A 27,865-nucleotide genomic window follows, 5' to 3' on the forward strand; every position below is an offset into this window, starting at 1 on the left:
TATGTCATGACTCATGTCTTCAAACAGATCGTCCGCTCGAGGAAAACGAAGATATCAGGATCTTAAAAGAAGGAGGACGGCACTCATTAATCATCTCTCATGTTAGTAATGAAGATGAGGGCCTCTACACGGTTGCAGCGCGAAACTCACACGGGGAAGACGAATGTGCAGCGGAGCTCTATGTGCAGGAGCCCAGACCAGCAATATCTTCTCAAATGTATGTCTTTTTGCTTCTCTTGATTTTTCCTCTTTTTTTTAAATTTGTATTTATTATTTTTCTATAACATATAAATGTGGGTGTACTAGATTTTGAACTGTTATCATAAGTTATTTTGTTAGATAAGCTCCAGATATGGCTTCAGTACTGACTAATCTAATGTACTGTATATGCACAAATATAATCTTGCATAGCTTCCTATTAAAAATTAATTTAAAAGAGATTTGTGAGGGGTGTACTGTATTTGCTGAGCACTGTATAAGACTCCAAGGTATAAACTTAGAATTGTGAGATTTAAACTTTTTTCTAACAACAAAATACTTAACATTGGAATTTCTAATACTTGATCAAATTGTATTTTTTTTTTCAAAATCCTGACTTATTTTATTTTTTGTTTAATTCACACATTTTCTTCTCAGAATTGATATCTTATCACAAAATTTCAGAAAAGTCAGATGAAAATCCATATTACTGAAAATCGATAGTGGCTGTCAAACCCTCAAAAATGCAAGTGGTGCTCGCTGCAGAGCCATTTGGGCGAGCTGAGCTCCAGCGAGGGGGAGCTTGAGCTTGAGCTTGAGCTCCACCTTTTTTGCACTTCTACGAGTGATGTCACTGGGGGTAGGGTTAGGGGTGGGGTTGGTGTACGCATTAAAACAGCTTACAGGAGGCAGAACGAGAGCTCATGCTCCCCCTCGCTGGAGCTCAGCTCTGCTCAAATGGCTCTGCAGCGAGCACCCTCTCCAAAAATGCCATAATGTCATTTAGGTCATATTCCAAATCCTAAGAACTACAATGGACCCTTTTAACAAGACTGTCATGATGTATTTAACGGTCATCATCATCCTAAATCCTTGCAACTTTTTAATATTTAGATTTTTTAAAACATATGTATATTTGTATGTGTTCATGTACTCTTATCATTTTTGCATCAAAATACAAAAGTATTAATAGCCGCTTATGCGAGGTGTTTCTAATGCAGCGTCTATAGACAGGGCAGTAAATTTGACCATTTTCTCTTTCTGGTTGCCGTGATCAGTCTCACACATTTTTTTCTTTTCTGAAAGTCTTGATAACACCATCATAAAGTTTAAATTTCAATCTTTCAGCAAAAAGGATTGTTAAAAAAATGATTTGTTGCACTCACTCATTCACTGCGCTATAAGTTTACCCAACTGTGACGACTTCTGCTACTGAGAAACCCAGAAATGTGAAAAGGGTCCATAAGCATTAAAAGGTTTTGTGCAAGAAAATAAATTTTAAGATTGCTTTGAGATGATTAATTTCATTTTTTACAACATGGTCATGTTCTTTAATTCGTGAGGATGTTGTTGTTTTACCAGAGCGAAGCTGGAAAAAATGCCTTCCATTCCCGAAGAACCCGAAGTTCCTGAAAATGAGATTGAGCGTTTCACCATGCCTGACTTCGTAAAGCCGCTTTATGATATGGATGTAGTGGAGGGCAGAGAGGCTGTGCTCAGGTGCAAAGTGGCCGGCTTGCCGTACCCCACCATAACATGGTTTCACAATGGCAAGAGAATTGACAGCACGGAGGACAGAAAGATGACACAGTGTAAGTTAGCTAAAACCATAATTCAATTCTCCTACAGTACTGAGCCGTTCCAGAAAGCAGCCCCTATGGAAATGAATAGCCTGGGTAAGGAGAATAACAGGAATATAAAACCTTTGTTATTTTTATTGTCTCTTCTGCAGTCAGAGATGTTCACAGCCTGGTGGTCCGCTGTGTTTGTCATGCTCACGGAGGGGTTTACAAGTGTGTCATATCCAATAAAGTGGGCAAGGCCACCTGCTATTCTCATCTTTACGTGACAGGTGAGTTTAATATCTTCATAAGTTTTGGTTATGTCAGCTTATATGTGTTTAAAAAGAGCAACTTAAAGTAAAAAAAGAAAAGATTTATATGTAATCATCACTGGGAAATGTAAAAAATTAATGGCCATAATATTCACACAAGAAATTTTATAACATGTGGCATATTAGTAAGAGTACTATATTATTTCCCATAATAAATCTCACAATAAACAATAAAACAAATAAAATAAATATAATAAAAAAAAGAGTTTCTACAGGAGAAAAAATATTACCAGACATACTGTGAAAAATCTTTGAAAAACGAAATACAGTTATGAATATATTATTTTCCTTTTTAATAATTTTTCAAAGTATGATTTTTTTTCTATGGGCTAATCATTTTGACTTCAAAATTTGGAATATAATGGATATTACATTCATCAGTTATAAACTGTAGGAAAAAATTTAATCCTCCCCAGTAATCATGCAAAATTCTTTGGTCAAAAGGTGTGTTTTGGATTTCTCTTTGAGTATCTCTCAGAGGATAATTTAGCTGCTAGCTTGGCATCCTATAGCCACGGCTTATTTCAGATCTTTTCCATATCCCAGACTGTTCAAAATAATACAGCAATTTATTTTAAGGCTGAAGCATATGCATGCGTGCGTGAGAAGTGATGAGAGACTCCTCTGGCATCAACTAAATATTCTGACTGACACTTTTGCCGTTTTAGACATCCTTCCTGACCCTCCAGATGGTGCCCCAGTCGTTGAGTCCATCACTGGCAAGACTATCACGCTAAGCTGGAAGAAACCCAAAAGACTGGATCCGTCCATTGGTATTATTATACATGTTATTTATGAATATATTTCAGTTAAATTGGAAACTGGTCTTGTACTGTAGTCTGTCTCATTTGTAGTTCACCAAAGAAAAGTTTTTATTTGTCACTGGCTTCTAAAGAAAATAGTTATTCTAATGGAGTCTCAGATGTTTCTCCTAAAATATTTTAGGGAAAATTAAAACAGACACATGACCCATACACTGTAAATATATATATATTTTCTTATTTCTAGTCCAAATATTTAAAAATTCTTGAAACAAGAATCATTTCTTGTTTTTAGAAATAAAATGTCAAAATTAAGCGAGTTTTCCTTAATGAGGTAATGCAAATTTCCAATGAGGTAAGCTAAATAAGTTTATTTCAAAGCAAAAACTAGATTATTTTGCTTACCAAATTGTCAGATTATATTGGCTTGTTTTAAGGCAAAAACTCTTTGTTATAAGACTTTATTAGAATAAAACAAAGATTTACATTTTACTAAAAACACATACCTAAAAATCTGGGCATCAATCCTCCCCTTAGGCTTTGTTTAATTGTTTGGCTATTGTTAAGTGTTGGTTAGTAAATAACTTTCTGCAACTGAATTACGACAAGTGCGAATTCATAGCTTTTGTTTAAAAAGGTTCGGATTCTAATGGCAATCTGTCATTGCTTCCTGGAAAAATACATTCCTCTGTAAAAAGTCTTGGTGTCATCTTTGACTCTGAGCTTAAATTTGATCTGCAAATAAATGCGGTTGTCAAAAATAGTTTGTTCTATTTTAGACATAATGCCAAGCTGAAGTCTGTCCTCTCTTTCAGTGACTTGGAGAGGGCAGTTCATGCTTTCATCTCTTCTCGTCTGGATTTTTGCAATGCATTGTATCTGGGTGTGAGTCAGGCCTCTCTCTCACGACTGCAGCTGGTCCAGAACGCAGCTGCCAGTCTTACATTACACCTGTACTGTTTTCTCTACACTAGCTGCCAATCCAGTTTAGAATTCAGTACAAAGTACTACTGTATGTTTTTAAATCCCTCCATGGCCTGACCCCAGAGTATATTTCTGAGCTAATTAATATACACCAACCTGTGAGATCTCTTCGCTCTAAGGATCGTCTCTATTTGACAGTTCCACAATCACACTTAAAATGTTGAGGTGATAGAGCTTTTTTCAGTAGCAGCTCCAAGACTCTGGAACGGTCTTCCACTTTCCTTAGGAACAGCTCCATCTTTTGAGTCTTTATTTTCTTTAGCTTTTAATCATGGTTTGGTTTTGTGTATATTTGCATGTGTTTTTATGTGTTTTATGTACAGCATTTTGGTACCCATTTGTTGAAAGTGCTCTAGAAATAAATTGAGTTGAGTTGAGAGTTGAGTTACACTGTAAATGATGTAAAGTAACCAATTACAAATACTCAAATTACTGTAATTAAGTAGTTTTTCTCAGGAATTGTAATTTACTGAGTAGTTTTAAAAATGTGTACTTTTACTTTCCCTTGAGTACATTTTTAGTGCTGTATCGGTCACTACTTTATTTTTTCTTGTCGATGGGGATTAGAAAAATCAGTCCTGGGAGTCCAACCAAATCACACATAGAAGGTAAATCGCATCATAATGAACTACCTCAAGTGATGGGCAATTTACAATTGCAGCAAACTGTTTAAAAGTATTTAAAGTGTCCAGAAAGATGTCCAAAGTCTTTACACGCATTGACCCAGAGACTGTTTAGATGCATGTAACTGATGAGAAGATGATGGATGTTTACTGTATGATGACTGAAATGGCCTTAAACACCCAGCAGGCACAAGACGTCAACATGATGTCAGATTGATTTTGTACCCAAACGTTAATAATTCAATGGGTCTAATAATTCTGACTTCAACTGTATATTAAATAGAATATACATTGACATATATAAACACATTATATAAAATTATAGCTTATATATTTGAACATATATACACATTTGTGATTCCAATGGTTGTAAAAAAAAAATTAAGTGGCCATATTTTGAAGTATATTTTGGGAATAAGACATTTTATTCATGTGAAATGTGAATATAAACTTATATGCCATATATTTATGTTTAATTTACATATTGCTTATTTACATATACATTTTTAGACACTGGAATTACAAATATGTACATACTTGCACAAATATATTAGATAGAATTACACATATGGACAAACAGTATATGAACACATTATATAAAATCATAGGTAATATATTGGAACATATATTTGCATGAAAGTATATGTTTCATATGATATTTTATTTATTCATTCATTCATTTTCTTGTGGGCTTAGTCCCTTTATTAATCCAGGGTCGCCACAGCGGAATAAACCGCCAACTTATCCAGCAATTTTTTACGCTGTGGATGCCCTTCCAGCCACAACCCATCTCTGGGAAACATACACACACACAAACACACACAAACACACACACACACACACACACACACACACACACACACACTCATACACTACGAAAAATTTAGCCTACCCAATTCACCTGTACCACATGTCTTTGGACTGTGGGGGAAACCGGAGCACCCGGAGGAAACCCACACGAACGCAGGGAGAACATGCAAACTCCACACAGAAATGCCAACTGAGCCGGCCGAGGTTCGACCCAGCGACCTTCTTGCTGTGAGGCAAACGTGCTACCCACTACGCCACTGCGTCGCCCCATTTTATTTATGTGAAATCCAAATATGAACATGAATACGTCATACATTTATACTTAATTTGTATTTATTGCCAAATATCAGATTTCTATATGGGATAAATCATTTGGAATTTCTCTAATTATTAAAATGATGTTCAATAAGGTCATCAAAAATCCACAGCAAAATATAAAAGTGATTAGATGTCCTTTTTGTTTGTGTGTGTTTAGGTTTCCCAGTACAGGGTTGCAGCAGGGAGGGCATCCGCTGCGTAAAACATATGCTGGAATAGTTGGCGGTTCATTCCGCTGTGGCGACCCCTGATAAATAAGCCTAAAGAAAATGCATAGATGAATGTGTGTGTTTAGCATTAAAACTTAACTCCAAAAAATCGTATTTATGTTTCCAGACCCCAGCTCCCTGATGTATGCCATTCAGCAACAGGCCCTGGGGTCGATCCAGTGGACCATCATCGCTTCTTGCCTGAAACAGACCACCTATACCATCAGCAATCTGTCTAAAGGTGTCCGCTACGCCTTCAGGGTGCTATCAATCACCAGCAAGGCCTTTAGCAAGCCGTCGCCTGCCACCGAGCCAATGCAGCTGCTAGATAGAGGTACGGCTGAGCAGACAAGGACAGCCACAGTCAGACGGGTCAATGAGATGTATGAGTTACTTCAGGACACTGGCTTTTATCTCTCTGTCTGCAGGTCCGTACGTCCAGGAGGCTCCGGTAATCATTGACAAGCCAGATATCGTGTATATGGTGGAGAAGCAGCCCTTGAGCATCACAGTCACTCTCAACCACGTCAACGCATCGGTCACATGGAAGAGGTATTTTGCAGTTTAATTACATTGACTAATTTTTAAACTGATGATTATTGATGAAGGTGTTGAATAAATATATTTTAAAGTGACAAAAATATATTTTATAATATTTTAAAGTGTCAAAAATTAATTTGTTCAAACTTTTAAAACTCCTCCCCCAGATAATTTGCATTTCTCGCTTATTGAGTTCTTACTAACACATCCCTGCACTGTCATGGTAGAGGGTGGGGGCAAAGAAGCAATGACTGGGTATTTGCTAATAATAAAATAAAAAGGCAACAAAAATACCCCAAGGGGAAAACATCAGAGCCCCTATTATGCATTTATAAAGATTATATTTTGTTTTAGATGTCTGAAACAGTCTGATATGCATGCAAGGTCAAAAAAATGTTCATTGTCTTTTAATATGCATTTAGTTTTACCTAATTATCCCAATGACTCCCATTTGATTCGTTCAGCGATTCATTTGTTCCCAAACCACTCCTTAGCGTGATGCTAGTCTGAGCTGAATGGTCCGATGACTATTGTTATTGGTCGACTGCGTTCAGCGTGAGACAGAGAGAAATGCCCATCACGGCTTATCAACATTGTTGAAGTAGTCCGAGTGTGTGTGTGAGCCCAATGTAGGAGTGCTTTAAAGCAATGCAGTTAGACGCCAGCATGTTGTTTTATTTTTAACCATGACACACATTCAGTATTAATCCACACAGTGACAAAAGCTGAATGTTTTTGAAACTTAACCACCGCACATGTGTAGGAACAGCTGATGGTGGCCATAGCAATAACACACAGCAGTGGATCGCGAGCTCACAAATGCATTTAAATCCGTAAACAAAGCGGCACGCGTTGCGTTTGCAACATGGTTTTAGATGCGATATGAGAATATAAAGAGTTAACCAGATACAGTACAAGCAGTTACAAGTAACAAAACACAATTAAATAAATAATTTGCAACCTAGAGAAAACACGGAGGTGACCATTTTAATCACGCTTAAGTTACTTACACTTGTGAAATGGAGGAAGAAACTGATCAATGAACTGTGTACTGATAAAGTTCATGTCAAGCTCTGACAAAGCCCCATACATAGTCTTTTGTCATCCTTCCTTTAACAAACGGCAGACGAATCCCCCATTTTAAGCATGTAGATTGCTGAAGCACTTGTCAGAAAAATGACGGGAACACAGCACAAGGCTAGGGCTATAAGAAAATTGTGTTCTTATTCATTGCTCTCTACTTGAGCACAATAAACCCTTATTTCACCTAAGAATGGTACACTGTAAAAAGTCCTGGGTTACACACAATTTCTTCATGTTGTCTCAACACAAATTGATTATTTAAACTAAGTTAACGTAAAACAGTTAAGTTGTGCCAAAAGACCCTTAAGAATTGTGTTGTTTCAACTAATTTTAAATAAGTAGTTTAAACAAACAGCAAAAGTAACTTTTTCAGTGTAATTAATGAACTTACACAATGGAATTGCCTTCAGCGTCTTACTATAATAGCATGAAGTGTAACATAAAACCTTGTTAAGCAGAATGTCCATGCTGCTATTTTACATTCATAAAATGAGGGAATATTGCTTTGCAAGCATTAAAAAGGACAAAAAAGCATTGCAATAATAGTAACAATTGTAGTAATAGTAGTAGTAGTAAAAAAATAATAATAATAAATATTACTCACATGACCAAGTCTTCTGCATTCATGCAGTTTGTTTCTTTTTATAATTCTTTGTTGTTATTGAGACAGAACTGTATTGGCGTTTCTTTAATATTTTGTTAATATTTGGGATTTTTGTTAGTTGTAATATTATAAATTTAAGAAATGATGTTTAAGATTACATTAATTGCAGTATTGGGTTGGAATAGTTTTAAAGGGGTAGTTTACTTAAAAATTAAAATGTATTCACTATTTTACTTCAGGTGGTTTAAACCTTTATAAGTTTCTTTCTTCTGTTAAACACAAAAGAAGATATTTGGAAAAAAGCTGGAAACCTGTAACTATTGACTTCTATAGTAGGAAAACCATATGCTATATAAGTCAAGGTCTTATGTTCTTTTGTGTTCAACAGAGGAAAGAAACTTGAAACAAGGTTGAGTAAATGATGACAGAATTAAAATTCTCTTTAAAATCCCTTTAAGGCTGGCATACACGGTCTAAAAAATCCATATAAACTTTCTCGCAACATGTGCATGGACATAAAATCTTCCGATCTTCGGAATTCCCATGTGTGCCTGCCTTTATACCTACCTGTGTACAGATTTTTACATTTCTTGTATCTATTTAATCATATACTATAACCATATAATCTAAAATATTAAACCGTCGTGCAATTATGTTCTCAGAGGAGGAGTGACATTATCTAACCGACCGGGTCTTTTTGAGTTGAGCATGCCTGATGATGACCAGCACACACTGAAGCTGTGTAAGGTGAAGAGCAGTGATGTTGGCCAGCTCACCTGCATTGCCAACAACAAGTACGGCAGCGACTCCTGTGTCCTCACCCTGGAGATGGCAGGCATGTTTCATATCTGCTGCATTCATTATGGCTGTTCATGCACTTACTGTATTCTGACTCTCATTGATTTTTCCCCACTAGTGGCACCAACTTTTGAGACAATTATGGAAGACCTGGATGTGAATGTAGGCGAGACTCCTCGATTTGCAGTGGTGGTTGAAGGAAAGCCCGTCCCAGACATCCTCTGGTACAAGGTGTGTGCTTTTATTGTGGGATTTTATTTGCCTTTATGTACAAACCCATTCAACTTTTAAAAAATGTCATAACTCGACTGTTGATATTTGAGATTTCTGGCTCACAATTGTAGCGTTTAAACAGCAGAAATAAATGGACAAAGGGTCAAAACACAATGCAGCAGTGCAATTAATTAAATGAAATGAGTTCCTTTGACTTATATTTTTAATGAAAGTTTATTAAACTTAATAGAAACAAGTTACATGAACTAAGGTTGATTGTATTAGACTGAAATTTAACTGAATGGGTTAGCCAAACAAGGCAGATTTCTAGTTTCCAGCATGCTTTGTGGCAGACTAGAAAATAAATGTAGAAAATTAAGTGTTGTCTGTTTTTTTAACGCGAGACATAATTCAGATCTGTTTAAATCTGTTGTGTTATGTTGAGATTTCTATAAAAATAAAATAATCAAACTGTACTAAATCAGATTAGAGCTTCAGTTTAGTCAACAAAACTTAAATGGTATAAGTAAATGACACTCAATATAAGTAAGGAATATTTTTAATATATTAGTAAGAAATAAATTAAGAGTTCAGATGCAAAAAGTGCCGTCTGAATTATTTAAATAAAAAAGGAGCATTTTTATCAGACTCCTATGTGTATGTTGTGTTATTTCATTTTATAGACATTTAAAACAGTGTATTCTTTGCCATAAACCTGAAATTACTAAACCTACACACAGGAGCCTGAAAAAATTCCTCATTTTTGAAGGACATTTCAAACGACTTTTAGAGATTTTTGCATCTGAACTCTTCAAATATGTAATACAATAATATAATTAAGGCAATTACTTTGCACAATTCAATTAGCCCTATTCAATTTAACCCTAAGTAAGCTTAACAAATTTATATTTACAGTGCAGAGAGTGCACATTTATTAATTTATAAATGATTAAAATAAAATGTATTACATTGTAAATATAAAAAAAATACAATGGATTATTCTTTTATTAATATGAACAGAGAAATACATTTTCTGAGAGCAACTGGGAGCACTTTAGCGCACCTTCTGCTGACCAATAATTCTGGCTGTTTCTCCATAAGCTATTCATGATGCTCATGTCAAAGTTGACACTTTTAGTTCTCTGGGCTAAACTCTTATATAAACCCTCCATTACCCATGTGCACCTGGATTAAAAAAAAACACTAAAATCTGCCTTTGATCCAAATCTTGAAGTCAAACCACGCCAGCCCCTTTTCCACCTGCTGATCTCTAAATTACACTGTCTGTCTGATATTTTCTTTAGCCATGTCGCCTCTCTAAGTGCATCTTCACATCCTGTAAATCAGGGGTCATCAATCCTGGTCCTGGAGGGCCGATGTCCCTGCAGGGTTTAGCTCCATCTTGCCTCAACACACCTGCCTGGATGTTTCAAGTATACCTTGTAAGACCTTGATTAGCTTGTTCAGGTGTGTTTGATTAGGGTTGGAGATAAAATCTGCAGGACACCGGCCCTCCAGGAACAAGTTTGGTGACCACTGCTGTATTATTTCATATATTTTATATAATATATGAAATATATGTTTTGAATTTCATATATTATATAATTTGTATACAATTTATTTTATACATTTAATAAACCAACTTGGTCATACATAAATCCACTGGAGCAAAGATTAAAGTGAAATAAACAGTGCTTTCTTGTTTTCTGGGGAGTCTAACAATATCTAGCTAATTGAATAGTCAAATGTAAAATAATACTGCATAGTCTTCATCAAAAAATAATTCAATAAAGTCACCCTTAGTAAAGTTACAAACTATGCAGTTTCTTTTGTATAAAGGCTTTAAACTCTCTTTAAATGCACACATGGTCACAGGCCTTAAAAACACATGCAGACAATAAATTTTTTTACTCTAAATTCTGAAGTTACTGTGTTTTTTGTTGTGTTCCTGGTCAAATATATTCTTAAGTCAACATTGCATGTCTTGTGATGTGACTACTACAAATGCGCACACTGCTATATCGATGTTAAATGACATATCGTGCAGCCTTACTTTTAATGATACCATTGGATATTCCATCTCCTGCCATCTTCCTATTCCATCTTCTAATTTCCTCAGTACTCAAACCTACGCAAATGCATTTGAAAGTGTGATGGCTGCTCAGTTAATCTTTTCCACATCTTTTTCTCTGACTTTCAGGGAGACACCCTTCTGTCCGAAAGCAGCCATTTCACATTTGTGTATGATGACAATGAATGTTCTCTAGTGGTGCTCAACACTCAAGCAGACGACTCAGGAGTGTACACTTGTACTGCGAAGAATCTGGCCGGTTCTGTGTCCTGCAAGGCTGAGCTGACCGTCCACACCAGTAAGCATTTAAAGGATATATTTTTAAGCACATGGTGGCCTCATGTCATAAACCAAGTGATAAATTCAACACTTTCAAAGGGACATAACATTGAAGTCAGAATTATTAAACTCCCTTTGAATTTGTTTTCCTTTTTTAAATATTTCTCAAATAACGATTAACAGAGCAAGAAAATTTTCACAGTATGTCTTATAATATTTTTCTTTTGGAGAAAGTCTTATTTGTTTTATTTCGGCTAGAATAAATGCAGTTTTTATTTTTTTAAAACCCTTTTACGGTCAAAATTATTAGCCCCTTTAAGCTATTTTTTTTTACAGTTTACAAAACAAACCATCATTATACAATTACTTGTCTAATCACCTTAACCTGCCTAGTTAAACTAATTAAACTAATAAAGCCTTTAAATGTCACAAAGAAATCAGTTATTAGAAATGCGTTATTAAAACTATTATGTTTAGAAATGTGTTGAAAAAATCTTCTCTCCATTAAACAGAAATTGGGGGAAAAAATAAACAGAGGGGCTAATACATCAGGGGGCTAATAATTCTGACTAATTCTATGTCTTTATATTTATGCAATATAAATATAATATTCATTCAGAATGGCATACAACAAATGTATTAGTTATAGTAAACTGAATCCATCATTAATGAAAAATAATGCCAAATGCTTAAAAGTGATAGGGAACGCTTGATTCTGTTACTAATTGTTGTTTAGCTTATTTTTAAGCTATTTAAACCAGTTACCAAGTTTACAATTTGATTTTATTTATTTAACAAGCATATCACAATTACACTGGACAAAACTATATGTATAAGTTTGAGTTTTATAGCTGACTTGCTCATTTTCAACATGTTTCCAAGAGAGGTTAAACAAAAAAAACCCCACAATGATTACAATAATTCCAATACATCAAAAACAATAACAATAAAAGTATGTTGTTTTTTTAAATACATATGCACAGTATTATACTTCTCTACATATAAAAGCTATTAGGCAAAGGCAACATGACAAATTAACAAACAAACAAACAATAAATTAATAATTTATTTATTTTCCACCCTTTTGTTCTTTAAGTTCAAGATTCTAACCTCAACCTAGATAGTTGCCTCTAGATGTCTGAAATAAAATGTTTTATGTATTTTCATCATATTATTAATTCATATTATAAAACATGAATGAGTTAATATAAGGAGAAAAAATTATTTTCTGTTTTTTCAGACTAAAAATTTCTCAATTATTTCATGGTAATTGAAGCTGAATATTTGATTCAGGAGGCTGTGACAGCCTAAAATAGATAAAGTGGAAGTATTTAAGTTGTATTTTCAAGACAAAATGTCAATAAACACTCTTACAAACATCATTTATAGACATAACTTACATCCAGTTGAAGTCAAAATGATTAGCCCTCTTGTGAAACGAGGTTTAACAGAGCAAGGAAATTTCAGTAGTATGTCTGATAATAATTTTTCTTCTGGAGAAAGTCCTATTTGCTTTATTTCGGCTAGAATAAAAGCAGTTTTTAATTTTTTAAAAAACATTTTAAGGTCAAAATTATTAGCCCTCTTAAGCTATTGTTTTTCTCGATAGTCTACAGAACAAACCATAGTTATACAATGACTTGCCTTATTGCTCTAACTTGCCTAGATAATCTGATTTAACCTAGTCAAGCCTTTCAATGTCACTTTGAGCTGAATACTGGTGTCTTGATCAATATATGGTAAAATATTGTGTACTGTCATCATGGCAAAGGTAAAAGAAATCTGTTATTAGAAATTAGTTAATTACTGTACCCGCAGTTAGAAAGGCTAAATACTGTATGTGCAGTCTGATCAAGCAAATCTTACCCATTTTTGAATTTCTCCACATAGCCAAACAGTACAAAGACGACCCGATGGAGGATGAGGCGTCCATCCTCAGAAAGATGCGGAGGCTCACTGATTACTATGATGTGCACAAGGAAATTGGGAGGTGAGTCATCCGCCCGGAGCCACATTTGGACACGCACCATTTATCTCTAATGATTTCCTCTGACGGCCTAGAAAACTCAAAGCAAACTCCATCAGCTCTCACTGATGACAGATCTCAGGTCTTCTGACTCATCACACACACACACACTTCTCAAGTTTAATAAAGCATCAGACGGAAAAAGGGTTGGGACATTATTGAAAACACACTTTTGGTCGGGAAGTATGCAATTTCATGGTGCGCAATCAAAGGATGATTCAGCCACCTCAGAAGAGGCCGCGACACCCTTGAAGTTTTTTTGGCACTAAAAATATTTCTGGAGACTTTTTATTACATTTGCACAAGTTCTGTATATTGAGTAACGACCCAGAACCCCTTAATATAAATATTAAAGAAATAAATCAACCAAACATGTTCTATGAGTTTCTGCTAATGAACACAAAAGAAAATATTCTGAAGAATTTTAACCAAAATACATAAACACATTCATTAAACATGTACACATAGACATACCCTAAATATTTTATAACTGCAGGTTAACTATGCTTATGTATAATACATTTTTCACTGTTAAAAGCTATTCATTACTAGTTAATAGAATAGAATATATTTTATTGTCACTGTACACGTATACAATGTACATTATATACAGTGCAACCGGAAAGTATTCATAGCACTTCACTTTTTTTATTTATTTTTTTTTGTTACAGCCTTATTCCAAAATGGATTAAATTAATATATTTCTATAACATTCTACACACAATACCCCATAATGACAATGTGAAAAAGTATTTTTTGAAATTGTTGCAAATTAATATGAATAAAAAAACTAAAAAATCACATGTACAGTAGTATTCACAGGACTCTTCCTAGAGTTGGCTGTCCATCTAAGCGGGATCAGGGAGAAGGGCCATAGTCAGGGAGGTGATCAATACCCATTGGTCACTCTGTCTGAGCTCCAGTGTTCTTCTGTGGAGAGATGAGAACCTTACAGAAGGAAGCCACTCCCCACCTGGAATTTGCCAAAAGGCATCTGAAGGACTCTCAGACCGTAAGAAACAAAATTCTCTGGTCTGATGAGACTAAAATTGAACTCTTTGGAGTGAATGCCAGGCGTTACGTTTGGAGAAAACCAGGCACCTCTTATCCCCAAGCTAACACCATCCCTACAGTGAAGCATGGTGGTGGCAGCATCATGCTGTGGGATATTGTTCAGCAGCAGGAACCCGAAGACTAGTCAGGATAGAGGGAAAGATGAATGCAGCAATGAATGAAAGTTCAGATGAAAACCTGCTTCAGTGTGCTCTTGACCTCAGACTGAGGCGACGGTTCATCTTCCAGCAGGACAATGACCCAAAGCACACTGCCAAAATATCAATGGTGTGGCTTCACAACAACTCAGTCAATGTCCTTGAGTGTCCCAGACAGATCCCAGATCTAAGTTCCATTCAACATCTCTGGACAGATCTGAAAATGGCTGTATACCATCGCATCCCATCCAACCTGATAAAGCTTGAGAGCTACTGCAAAGAGGAATGGGCAAAAATTTCCAAAGACAGGTGTGCCAAGCTTGTGGAATCATATTCAAAAAGACATCAACAAAGTATTGAGCAAAAACTGTGAATACTTCTGTACATGTGTTTATATATATATATATATATATATATATATATATATATATATATATATATATATATATATATATATATATATATATATATATATAAATTAGCAATAATTAAAAAAAATAATCAAATTGTCACTATGGGGTATTGTGTTAAGAATTTTGAATTTTGAATTTGTAAATTAATGAATTTAATCAATTTTGGAATAAGGCTGTAGCATAAAAAAGTGTGAAAAAATTAAAGCGCCATGAATACTTTCCAGATGCATTGTTCATGTGTGATTTACATGGTCTTAATCGCATTAAATTCAGATTGTTTATGTCCATGTAAACATACTCATGCAACTTTGAAATTATTCAACATAAGTCAGTCAAAGCCTCATTTTAAAGCAGTGTTATATGTTTGACACAATGGTACAGTGAGCGCTCTACTGGGCGGAGAGGAGCACAGTCATTGTGGCGCTGTATCTCTGCTCATGCTGTCGCTCTCTCCCTCTCTGTGCTTTAATTATAATCTTCATGGCCAACTGCCACTGTTCTATTAGGACCTAACCCTGCTGAAAACAGACACTACAGCACTAACACATATTAGCTGTTTTCTGAACTGTCTGCTCTAAAAGCATGCTAGACCGTTTACCCAAAATTTCTATTTGCTGTTATTTTATTCACCTTGGAACATGTAGGTGATTTTTTTCTGTTGAAAATTAGAAAAGATTTGAAGCTGAAACTGTGGTTATTGGTGATTCATAAAATCCAAGTCATTAGTTGTCGACATTTATATAAAGTTGAAAATATATGAAAGAAAAACAAAGTGAAGACCAAGGGCCCCTGATGATACATTTAGGTTTTATAGAGCAAAAAGCAAAAAAGAAACTGAACATTGTTTACAGCATTATTACCTGTAATACATTCTAACTAGCTCCAGAGGTGTAGTTGCATGTGTACATGTTTGCGAGGCAGTTTGTGAATGCTCGTTGGAACGATGGATTTGGGGTACGCCAAATCAACGAACTATGTTTGTAACGACGGAACTTGCAAATTGGATTTCGGAAATGCACCCCTGATTGTCAGTTAATTTGCAATTAACATCATATGTTATTATTGTCTGATATTTAATGTGAAACCTTCTTTTCTCAGAGGGGCTTTCTCATATGTGAAGCGGGTGATACAGAAGGCAGGAAAGCTGGAATACGCAGCCAAGTTTATTTCTGCTCGGGCTAAACGAAAGGCATCCGCTCTGAGAGAACTGAACATCCTCTCTCATCTGGACCATGAGAGGATCCTCTATTTTCATGATGCCTTTGAGAAGAAGAATGCTGTCATCATCATTACAGAGCTGTATCCTTGTTGAGCCCCCATAAATGCTAATTAATTTTTTTTTAATAATAATCTCAGTTATGTTCATTGTCAGAACTGCTGACGAATAGAGTCCTTCTGCATTGAGAACAGCTGTTTTTGTAATCTGGACACCACAGACTTTTAATGTGTTCACAGACTTTTAATGTGTTCACTCCTGACTTACTCATCTGCCTAAAATGCAGCCGCTTTATATGACTTTGGTCTATCTGTCCATTGACTGTCACATACTGTTTAGGTTATGGATCCATCAGAGTCTTTAGAGGAAGCAGAGAGAGGACTTCTTACATTAAAAATGCACTTCAATAGATGCCATAACATATAAAAATCTGTAATTTAAACAGTTTAGAACAAGCAAACAAACAAACACTAAGACGGTAATTTTTCAGTTCAACACTGAGCTGATTGTTATGTAAATGGTATGTAAAACAGATACATTTTCACTAGTGGGCTGTTTAAACTATCACACTTTCAAGCTCGCTCCATCACACTCTCTCTTTCACGCATTGTAGTGATAATGAGTTGATTTTCTCCATCACTGTGATTGTCTTTGACAACATGCAAAGATGCCATGAGGAGCTTCTCGATAGGCTTACAAAGAAATCAACCATCTTGGAGTCCGAGGTCAGTAAACCAGTTTAATCTTTCAAAAGCCTTGTTTACACCTGGAATTATGATGTGTCTTGTTTGATTTAGATTAGACAAGGTAAACATTTCTGTTTTGCATTTTATTGTGTTAATTTTGTCCACTTTGTTCTATTGGTAAAGGCCTACGTTTAAGCTGAACATTTAATAGGTTATACTTTGAAATAGGGTCACATATTTTAACATTGTATACACTTAAAAATGATCAACACAGACTTTGTGTCTTTTCGTGCTCACCAGCTGACTGCTTACCTCCGTATGAACAACTTTCTCACTGTTACCAGTTTGTCCAGGTGCTTGCCATGTATGTCAGCAGACTTGATACATCGAGAGTAGTTGACCACGAAGATGGGGTTTGAGTTCGCGAATTATGTAGCCAGAAGTATGTCTGGTTGCATTTTGTCTTTAAAACGAACACTACAGGGTGCAATGACCATGTTCCTTTTTACTGCCAGCTTAACTAGGTCTGGACGCCTTTCCCAATTTCCCAGTTTTTCCCAGTTTTCCAGTACTTTCCCAAGTTTTCCAGTAGCTCTCCATGTACATCGGCAGACGCCAAGAGGAGTTAACCATGATGACGGGGTTTGAGTTTGCGATTTATGTAGCAAGAAGTACGTATGGTTGCATTTTGTTTACAAAATGAACACTACAGGACGCAATGATGCCGTTCCTTTTTGTGCTTACCAGCTAACTGCTTACCTCCCTAAGGATGGCTTTTCCCGCTGTTACCAGTTTGTTCAGTATTTTTCTATGTATGTCGGTGCACTTGAGACGCCGAGAGGAGTTGATCATGGTGACTGGGTTCGAGTCTGGCAAAGAACGGTTCCAAAAAGCGGCTAAGACAAAAACAGAAGCTAAAAAATAAAATAAACAAGTAAATATCAGGGTGAGAATGTGGTAAAATCTGAAAACGTGGTAAAAATCAGGCGAGGGCTTTTCTTTTTCAGGATTGCTTTTTAAACTGTCGGTTGGGTTTAGGAAAGTAGGTGACTGGGTCAATCATGCTTTTTAAAATGCTATTGGTTGGGTTTAGGGAAGGAGGAGGGTAGATCAGTGGATCGGTCAGTCAGTCAGTCAACAGCAGGCTCTGATGGATGTACACAAGAACAGCAGGCATGAATGCCGCTCGCAAGAGAAATTTAAGATCTCAAAAAGCATACACAGCGGCCTCTGTTGGATTCGCGAAAAACAAAAACTGCAAAAAAACAAAACAAAAAAAAACATACTTCCCGGGGCATATTTGGTGCTCTCCAGAAATATATATAGGGGTAATATATATGCAATATAGTCCACAGTCAGAGCAGACCTCTCATCCGTGTCTGTAATCTTCAGCAGCAGCTCTGTTAAAGAGCAATTCCATCTTTCTGACGTTCTGACGCACGTTATTCTCATGAGCTCAAGAAGTTTGTTATTTCACATATAGATGCACGACAAATGCAAGAACAAAAACGTAAATCTGGTTTTCTTTTTGGCTTTGTGACTGTTCATCAAGACGACGACAAGGTTCGTTTGAGCCCGGGTCAACCATGGCTCGTTATTATATGTATATATAATTCTGCTGTAATCTCTTGGTGTGTATTTCAAACATGGCGGGTTTTTGTTTTCATTTTGGCTTAGGGTTAGGGTAAGAGAATGATGTATCTCTGTAAACTAAAAGCGTTCAGCTGCATCAAGCTCTGCCTTTTGGTACCGTTTCTCCTGTTTGGGACCCTTTCGAAAGGGTGCCAAAAAAAGTGGTATGGTACCGTATAAATAAATAAAACCATTAATCAGGCATTCAGGGATCAGACATTTTCAATACATCTTCAAGAAGTACCTTTGGATGTGGTCAAAAGTGAACAAGGTCAATTATGCAATAAAACACATCTTAATACCAGATATAAACAGGTGCAAATAGACCAGAAAAGTTTCATATGTTCAAACAGACTACTCTATAACAGGCTGTCATGTTAGATTTTTCTTGGGCTATTTCTCTAGCTATGAAAAGGATAAAGAACAAACTCTTGTATTTCACAGATGAAAAGCTTTAGATTTACTAAGGGAATTTCTGTAGAGACGGGTTTAGCAAAAGTGGCGTGTGTGCCTAAACTGTCTGAATTGTTTACCTCAGATCCGATCCAGCGTGAGGCAGCTGTTGGAGGGTATTAACTATCTCCATCAGCTTGACATACTTCATCTAGACATCAAGGTAAATGTTACGCAATTTACTGTCATTTCAAGTAAACAATAATCATGGTATTGAACTGACGTGTTGACTAGACTTCTCTATTTTTCCCTCAGCCTGATAATATCCTCATGGCAGACCACAGTAGCGATCAGATCCGCATATGTGATTTTGGAAATGCTGTAAAGTTCATGCCTGATGAGGCACAGTACTGCAAATATGGCACTCCAGAATTTGTCGCCCCAGAGATTGTTAACCAGACACCCGTCTCCAAGGCAACGGACATCTGGTAATGCACCTGGTCCCTCTATCAGAAAACAGTTTTCGAACAAATCTGCATGCAGCCTCTTATGTGTCATGAATACATTAATGTCCTTCACACAATTCAACTGTTTCTTTGTTCTTACAGGCCCATTGGTGTTCTGACATACTTATGGTAGGGAAGTGTCCATATTATATTATATTATATTATATTATATTATATTATATTATATTATATTATATTATATTATATTATATTATATTATATTATATATTTGTTCTGTTACTTTATTTAAAATAAAATGTATAAAACAGTTCTATTTGTATTCAGTATTACAGGAGTTTCTCTAATAACCACCCAGAACACCATAGCAACACCATAGAAACCATCGAGCGGTCACTCAGAATATCCTACCAACACCTTAGCAGCCACTCAGAACACCATAGCAACACCTTAGCAACCACTCAGAACACCATAGCAACATTTTAACAACCCATCAGAACACCTTAGCAACCACGTAGAGCCCCTAGCAACCACCTAGCAATGCCTTAGCAACCACTCAGAACACCTTAACAACCGCCTAGCAACCACTCAGAACACAATAGCAACTGCCTATTAACACCTTAGCAACCGCCTAGCAATCACTCAGAACACCTAAACAACTGTCTAGCAGTCACTCAGAACACCCTAGCAACACCTTAGCAACCACTCAGGACACCCTAGCAACCACCTAGCAAACCCTTGGCAACCATATTAAACACCCTAGCAACACCTTAGCAACAACCTATAATGCCTAAACAACTGCCTAGAAACCATTTAGAACACCTTAGCAACCACAAAGCAACATCTTAGCAATAACCACATAAAACACCCCAGCAACGCTTTAGCAACCACTCAGAACACCTTAACAACACCCTAGCAACACCTTAGCAACCACCTAGAGCATCATAGCAACCATCTAGCAATGCCTGAGCAACCATTCAGAAAAACCTAGCAACCACCTAGCAATGCCTTAGTAACTACTCAGAACACCATAACAACCACCCAGCAACACCTTAGCAATGACCTAGAATGCCTTAGTAACCGCCTAGCAGCCACTCAGAACACCTTAGCAACCACTAAGCAACATCTTAGCAACCATATAAAACACCCTAGCAACACCTTAGCAACACTTAGAACACCCTAGAAACCACATAGCAACCACTCAGAACACCTTAGCAAAACCTTAACAATGACCTGGAACACCCTAGCAACCACCTAGCAATGCCTTAGCAACCCCTCAGAACACCTTAGCTACCGCTTAGCAACCAGTCAAACACCCTAGCAATGCCTTAGCAACCGCCTAGCAAGAAATATTCCAATCCATGCTAGAAACATGCTAGCTTACATGTACTTATCTATCTGTGTCAACTGTTTCAAATGTCTTTGAAACTTTGAAACTACTTTAAACTTTCAGACTAGAGTTTTTCAATCCACTATAAAAATTGTTTACGAACTTATTATATTATATTATATTATATTATATTATATTATATTATATTATATTATATTATATTATATTATATTATATTATATTATGTTATGTTATGTTATATTATATTATATTATATTATATTATATTATATTATCATTTATTCTGCCACTTGATTTAATTTAAGATGTACAAAACTGATCTCTTTTCAGTCTTACTGGAGTTTCTCCTTTTGCTGGGGAAAACGACCGCAGCTCTGTTCTCAACATCAGGAATTATAATGTGGCTTTTGAAGAAAGCATGTTTACAGACCTCTGCCATGAAGCCAAGGGATTCGTCATCAAGCTGCTGGTGGCTGATAGATTGTAAGTGGAATCAACGGTTCTTATCTGCTTCACCACGCTCCTGTCGATAATTTATTGTCAAGAAAATGATTTTCACTGCTAAAAGCACTTTGTGTTAACTGGTAATTTGTTTAATGTTATCTGCAGGAGGCCTGATGCTAATGAATGTCTTCGCCACCCCTGGTTCAAGGTAAAGGCATAGTGAAGGAGTAAAGAGGAATGTGCCCTTGTAGGAACACTTCACTTTTTTTGGAAAGAGGCTCATTTTACAAGTCATCTAGCATTAAACTGTTGTATCTATTAAAATCTTGCTGTTCATTTATGCTGTAAACAATTTTAAACCATGAAATTACACCCTATAGCTTAATTGTTTCGCCTTTTATTGTTTTAGACCCTCAACAAGGGTAAAAGCATCAGTACAGAGTCCCTTAAAAAGTTTTTGTCCAGAAGAAAATGGCAGGTAAGATAATATTTGACTTTTTTAGTGTCTAGAACATTACAAATACTTTGTGTTATTTAATTGTAACAATGTTAACATATCTCTCTTAGCGATCGCTTATCAGCTACAAATCTAAAATGGTGATGAGGTCTGTACCTGAGCTACTGGATGACTCCTCCAGCCATATTTCCATTGCTGTTCCGCGACATCTGAAAAAAGGCTCACCACCACTTTCATCATCTTCAGATTCAGATGAAGACATCGATGAGTTGCCTTTTATTCCCATGCCACTCAACGTGGAATTCTCAGGATCTAGAATGTCACTGACCGAAATTGTAGGTGATGATGACATGACAGGTAAATTGAATGGAAATGCTGAGAGGCCTGCTTCACTCCATCCGAAGTCCGAGCCAATGGAAGTGGAGATGTCAGAGAGAGAAGGTGGAGATCCATCTGCTAGGGGTAGAGCCAAGAAGAGGACTACAACAGAAGATGAAAAAGGGTCGTCTGATGAGGAACCATCACAACTGGCCAAAAGAGCAGAACTGGCAAAGAGACCAATGCGCAGAGGTTCAAGCATGGAGTCAGATGAGCCAGAGGGAGGACGTCGCAGAGGAGAGTTACGCAGAGGGAGTTCGGCTGACAGTGCCTTACAGCTCCATATCAAACCAGAGGAGGGCACAGAAGAAAGTCCTACTGATGGAAGTAGAATTCTACAAAAGTCTGTATCTATGGAGCTTCCAAGGAGAAGCCCAAGTCCAGGTGCTGCAAAGCTTAGCCAGGAAGACTATGCTCTGAAACTGGAACTGATGAGGCAGCGACTACTCAGGGGTGGCTCTGCTGACAACAAGATGAGTGGATTACGAGGCCCATTGCTGGAGACACTAGGTATGGGAGATGAGAAGCGGTTTGTGCGGGGATCTCGTCTAGGTAACCCTCCACTTGTTAGAGCGGCATCTAGTGAGTCACCTAGAGATGACATCCCAAAGACAAAGATTCTCCGCAAGAGTGCTTCCTTTAGCCAGGGGGATTCAGAGCCCATGCCCCTGCACAGAAGAATCGGAGCACCTCTAGAGATTCCTCTAGCACAAATAGAGGAGAGACGCCTACAGGAAGCAATATCCATGTCTGCTCTCACAGAGCCTGTCAAAGATTCTCGCCCAATCACTCCAAAACTTCAAATGCCTGAAGAAGAAAGACATGAAAAGAAGAAAACTGAAGAAAAAGAATCTGTCTACAAGGACAATAAACCTGAAGAGGTTATTGCTGTGTCAAAGACTGAGGAAGAAGGAAGACGTGTTGATCAGAAATCTTGGGATTCTGATGCACAGAAAAAGGACCAGAGCAAGTCAGAGGAAACCAGGGAAGAGTCTGAAAAAGTGGCTGAAATTGAAAAAAAGACCTCTATAGTGGACGAAACAATTGAGGAAGAGGAAACAAGAAAAGATGAGGAGCCAGAGAAAGAAACTGAGCCTCCTACTCCAAAGATTGAGGTTAAGGAATATGAGGGTGATGTAAAGGTATTACCAAAGTCTCCAGAGTTTATCATTTCCACAAACTCAATCATGGTGACCCCAACAGCTGCCCCAGCATCCAGTCCCCAGAGTGTATCAACCTATGTTACCCCATCTCCCCCTGCACGCACAGTGCTCCCAGATGGTAGGATGTCCGCATATGCCAGTATTATGCAGACTATCATGGTACCATCTGTCCCAGCAAATACCCAATCTGACACTGTTCCTATTCCTACACCAACTTCCACTCCACCATCAGTTCCAGTCTATGCACCCATTTCCAGACACATCTCAGAACCAACCCTTTCATCAACTTCTTCATCCAAATCAGATCTTCACCAAACAACTGAGCATCCTGCAGTCTTTTCTCGGGTTGCCTCCACTGAACACCCTCCCAAAGAGCCAAGTCCTCCTAAGACACCCACTCGCGCCTCCCCTAAGCGAGAGCCATCTCCTGGAAGCAACATCCAGGACCTTGCATCCGAGGAGGTTTTTGAAGCTCGCTTCAAGAAACGTGAGTCTTCTCTAACTCGTAGTCTCAAACGTTTCTCATTTCAGAAGACTGAAGACAAGCCCTCCACTGTTTCTCCTGAAACTGCTGAAGAAATGTATCGCCCTGGACCAACTGGTGCTCCTTTAGAGTTTGTGCCAAGGAGGTTGGAGGAGAAGTCCAAATCAGTACAAGATCTTCGAGAGGCAGAGAAGGACCCTGGGTTCATGAGGCGACTCTCCATGCGCTTGAAAAGGACCCCATCAGTGGAAAAGCAGGAGGAGAAGCTCAAAGAGGAGGAGGCTTCAGCACCCAGGCGTCGTCTTTCTTGGGCACTGGGACGGAGGGGATCCCAAGAGAAGAAGGAGATTGAGATGATGAGGTTGGATGGGGGTCCTGAGCCTCCCCCAGAGCCTGAGTCTAAAGCACCTTCTGAGTCACCTATTCTTGCCATGCGCAAGAAGATTGGCAGCACCATGGCAAGCTTATCTACAAGAATTAGGAGCCATTCTGAGGACAGGAAAGATGACAGTGAAGGCAAGATGGAGACCAAGAGGACTCCTATATTCAACAAACTAAGGCGTTCCACTTCTGAGGGGGGCAGTCTGAAGAGAATGGGTATCCCACAAAACCAACTGGCTGCTCAGTCAGGGCAAGGGACCTCATCAGAATCTCTTGATTCTATGTCAAGCATCCAGTCAGAATCAGCTATTAAAAGTATGCAATTTTTCATTCATTGCTTTATTTTGTTGTCAGTTCTTCTAATTTTAAAGGGCATTAAATGTCTTTTCCAGATGCAGAACTTGACCGCAGATCACGGTGGGACCGATGGGGCTTGACTCGAGGGAAAAAGGACAAGACAGTTTCCCAACCAGACATCCCAGCTTCCATTGCTAGAGAGAATGGTTCTCTACGGTCTCGCCAATATACACGTCTAACATCTGGTACTGCACATTTTACTTGTATATTTCACTGTAACTTTGCAGAAATAGAGAAATCTGTTTGAATACTTGCTGCTTTGTCATAAACCTAAAATAATCATTGAGTCAATTATGAATATGTACTTGCTTTGGCACAGCAGTGAAAGATACATGATGCTTGTCTCACGGTTTTTTTAATCATTCAATCAAAAAATAGACTTCCCTCCGGTGTTCCATATCAAACTGAGGGACCATGTACTCTTGGAGGGAGATCCTGTCACTCTCAGCTGCCTCCCTGCTGGCAGTCCTCACCCACACATCTCATGGATGAAAGGTCTGATTGAATTTTTAATATTAGCTTCTGTTGTACTAAAGATAATATAATCTGGCCTAAATTGAAAGCAATGTCCATAGAGACTGATCTAATAAAATTGCAAGTGTGCCGTCTCTTTTATATAGATTTGTTTCACTATATTGGCTTTGTGTTATTTTATTTATATTAATTAATTTTCAGTAAATTACAATAGACTATCTAAGGCAATAATTGAGTAGTTTGAAAGTTTTATATAATGCATAATATACTTTTAGCTTGACATCATGCCAAAATAAACTGACACAGTTTCCAGGATTTGGCTGTGATAAACCATTTTAAAATCAAAATACTGATACAATTTAAATGAAAAAAAAAAACACTTAGCAAAAACTTAGTTCTGATATATTTACCATAGTAAATGTACAAAACATCTTAATGGATCATGATCTTTATAATATTAATTTTGAGAATTTTGACACCTACAATGTTTTTGACTATGTCCAAAAATATATATGTGCAACTTAAGGTCCAAGGTTACATATTATAGATAAACAGATTTGTGGATATGATATCATGTAAGTTTAAATGATCTTTTAATTCATTCATTTAAGAATTAAAGTTATTCTTTAATAATGCCCGCTTTGATACATTAATTGTTGTGCTGAAATAACCAAAGCTATTTATTTTTATATTATTAATACAAAAGTCTCTTTTCACCTCAAAGTTAATATCAGTAATGCCACCAAAGTCTAAAATGTAAACAAGCAGCAGAACAAGCAGCTTGTAGAGATTTATATTTCGTAAAAGCCACAGTTAAAGTCACAAATATTAGCTGAGCTGAATTATTAGCCTCCCTGTTTATTTGTTTCCCTAATTTCTGTTTAATGAAGAGAAGATTTTTTTTCAACCCACTTCTAAACTTAATGTGTTTAATAACTCATTTCTAATAACTGATTTATATTATATTTGCCATAATGGCAGTAAATAATATTTTACTAGATATTTTCAAGACACTTTTATACAGCTTAATGTGACAATTAAAGGCTTAACTAGATTAATTAGGTTAACTAGGCAGATTAGGGTAATTAGGCAAGTTATTGTATAACGATAGTTTGTTCTGTAGACTATCAAAAAAAAAAAAAGATAGTTTAAAGGGGCTAATCATTTTGACCTTAAGTTAAAAAAAGAAGAACTGCTTTTATTCTAGCCGAAATAAAACAAATTAGACATACTGTGAAAATGTCCTTGCTCTGCTAAACATAATTTGCAACATATTTAATAAAGGAAAAAAAATTCAAAGGGGGCAAATAATTTTGACCTCAACTGTACTTTACACAACTAACATTCTCAATTGAAATGTTGTGTATTCTCAGACAAGAAGCCACTTGAGATTGACCCCAGGATGAATATGATATCTTGCCCCGATGGGAGACAACTGCTGATGATTATGAAGACCACCAAGAAGGATGCAGGCCTCTATGAATGTGTGGCTGCAAACCCACTGGCCACAGTCACCAGCTCATGCGTTGTGTCCCTCGCTCGTAAGTCCAACACAAGAAAAAGACCAAGCCAAAGCAAATTAGTCCAGCTGATCTAACTAAATAGCTAACTGGTAACTTTATATTCTGCTGGGGAAAGCTTTAGTGTATAACTTGTAGCAAATCTAGAGGGCTGATCATTTCTGTCGTAGTCTTTTATGCATTGCATATACTGTAGAAGTCCGATATAAGGAGATACATGCAAATTGATAAATAAGTTTATATTTGGATTTCACATGTACAAAATCATAAAGCATATTTCATATATTTCAATATATTGCAAAAATGGCAGTTTACATATATATGTTTTCAACCATTGGAATTACAAATGCGTAATAAATATTTAAATATACAGTGCTCAGCATAAGTGAGGACACCCCATTTTGAAAATGGGAGTATTTTTGTCCATTTCTCAGTGCATTTGAACAAAACAGATTTACTATAAGGTTGTGTCATCGTCATCAAAGCAGACAACCTGCTTTATTCCGGATGTCTTTCAGGGATGTAATTGTTGACCTACTTTGGCTGCTGTGTATATAACATAACGATATTGTGTCATTTAATACAGCTGCAGGACGCACATTAGTTATTATTCTCTGCAAATCATCTGTCCCTATGTCTTCTTTAATTCAGTGCTACAGCCTAGCACCTCAAATTTAATAACTGAAAGTGTCATAAGTTTAGATGATATTACAGATTTATAAAAATATATTTTATAAATAAATAAAACTATAAAAAAAGGGACTAAGCAAAGGGAAAGTAAAATTTTTAAGGTTTATTATTATTATTATTATTATTATTATTATTATTATTATTAATTAATTAAGTATATTAGGCTACTACTGGTTGAAATTGTTGACTGACTACTAGTTATCACACTGGAATAAAGAGTCGACTATAAATTACAGGGAAAGTTATATTCAGTGGACACAAGATATAAATAATAATACTAATAATAACAACAACAATAATAACAACAATAATAATAATAATAATAAGATTTTAATAATATAATAATAATAATAAGAGTTAGTGTTGACATCTAGCAGCGGTGTGTAGATCTGACCCAACATTGAGGTACAAAGTATAAACCTATCAAAAAAATAATGCTGGATTACCACACCTGCTATCTAACTCGCTTTGCAAAAACGATATAACAGTCACTTGTGGTATACTGTGTTGCAGTGTGCGTGTCTTTAAAAAAGCACACATACTGTGTGTTCCATTTGTATACCAAGTTCTTCAGTAAACCCAAATCACAACTAAATATCTTGAGTGCCTCTTTTAATTAAGAAACCATCTCACTCAGTACTGACCGACTGCCTATTGTTTCACACCCAAAATGAATACATCCACGAACCCCTCCATTTTAGTCACTGTTAAACTGCTTAACATTTACACTGACAAAACAAA

At 36.7% G+C, this 27,865-nt stretch overlaps 1 protein-coding gene across 11 annotated transcripts in view; it reads left to right on the plus strand.

Annotated features, from left to right (window-relative positions):
- Positions 1 to 27,865, plus strand: part of spegb (striated muscle enriched protein kinase b) — a 164,317-nt gene that overhangs the window by 118,486 nt on the left and 17,966 nt on the right. For all 11 annotated transcript variants that reach the window (XR_015499785.1, XR_015499786.1, XM_087268254.1 and 8 more), the window contains 22 exons: positions 28 to 217; positions 1,561 to 1,790; positions 1,931 to 2,050; positions 2,761 to 2,865; positions 5,925 to 6,131; positions 6,226 to 6,349; positions 8,687 to 8,859; positions 8,941 to 9,053; positions 11,236 to 11,404; positions 13,276 to 13,375; positions 16,134 to 16,334; positions 16,919 to 16,976; positions 19,108 to 19,185; positions 19,278 to 19,450; positions 19,571 to 19,597; positions 21,107 to 21,259; positions 21,386 to 21,428; positions 21,630 to 21,698; positions 21,788 to 24,398; positions 24,476 to 24,625; positions 24,819 to 24,935; positions 26,288 to 26,455. Coding sequence is in view for 9 of the 11 variants with exons in the window: in XM_087268254.1 (XP_087124380.1) it covers positions 28 to 217; positions 1,561 to 1,790; positions 1,931 to 2,050; positions 2,761 to 2,865; positions 5,925 to 6,131; positions 6,226 to 6,349; positions 8,687 to 8,859; positions 8,941 to 9,053; positions 11,236 to 11,404; positions 13,276 to 13,375; positions 16,134 to 16,334; positions 16,919 to 16,976; positions 19,108 to 19,185; positions 19,278 to 19,450; positions 19,571 to 19,597; positions 21,107 to 21,259; positions 21,386 to 21,428; positions 21,630 to 21,698; positions 21,788 to 24,398; positions 24,476 to 24,625; positions 24,819 to 24,935; positions 26,288 to 26,455 (5,379 nt within the window). In the remaining 2 variants the exon portion in view is untranslated. The remainder of the gene's footprint in view (positions 1 to 27; positions 218 to 1,560; positions 1,791 to 1,930; positions 2,051 to 2,760; positions 2,866 to 5,924; positions 6,132 to 6,225; positions 6,350 to 8,686; positions 8,860 to 8,940; positions 9,054 to 11,235; positions 11,405 to 13,275; positions 13,376 to 16,133; positions 16,335 to 16,918; positions 16,977 to 19,107; positions 19,186 to 19,277; positions 19,451 to 19,570; positions 19,598 to 21,106; positions 21,260 to 21,385; positions 21,429 to 21,629; positions 21,699 to 21,787; positions 24,399 to 24,475; positions 24,626 to 24,818; positions 24,936 to 26,287; positions 26,456 to 27,865) is intronic.

This window comes from Danio rerio, chromosome 9 (genome assembly GCF_052040795.2).
Source record: "Danio rerio strain M-AB ecotype USA chromosome 9, GRCz13ab, whole genome shotgun sequence".
NCBI lineage: Eukaryota > Metazoa > Chordata > Actinopteri > Cypriniformes > Danionidae > Danio > Danio rerio.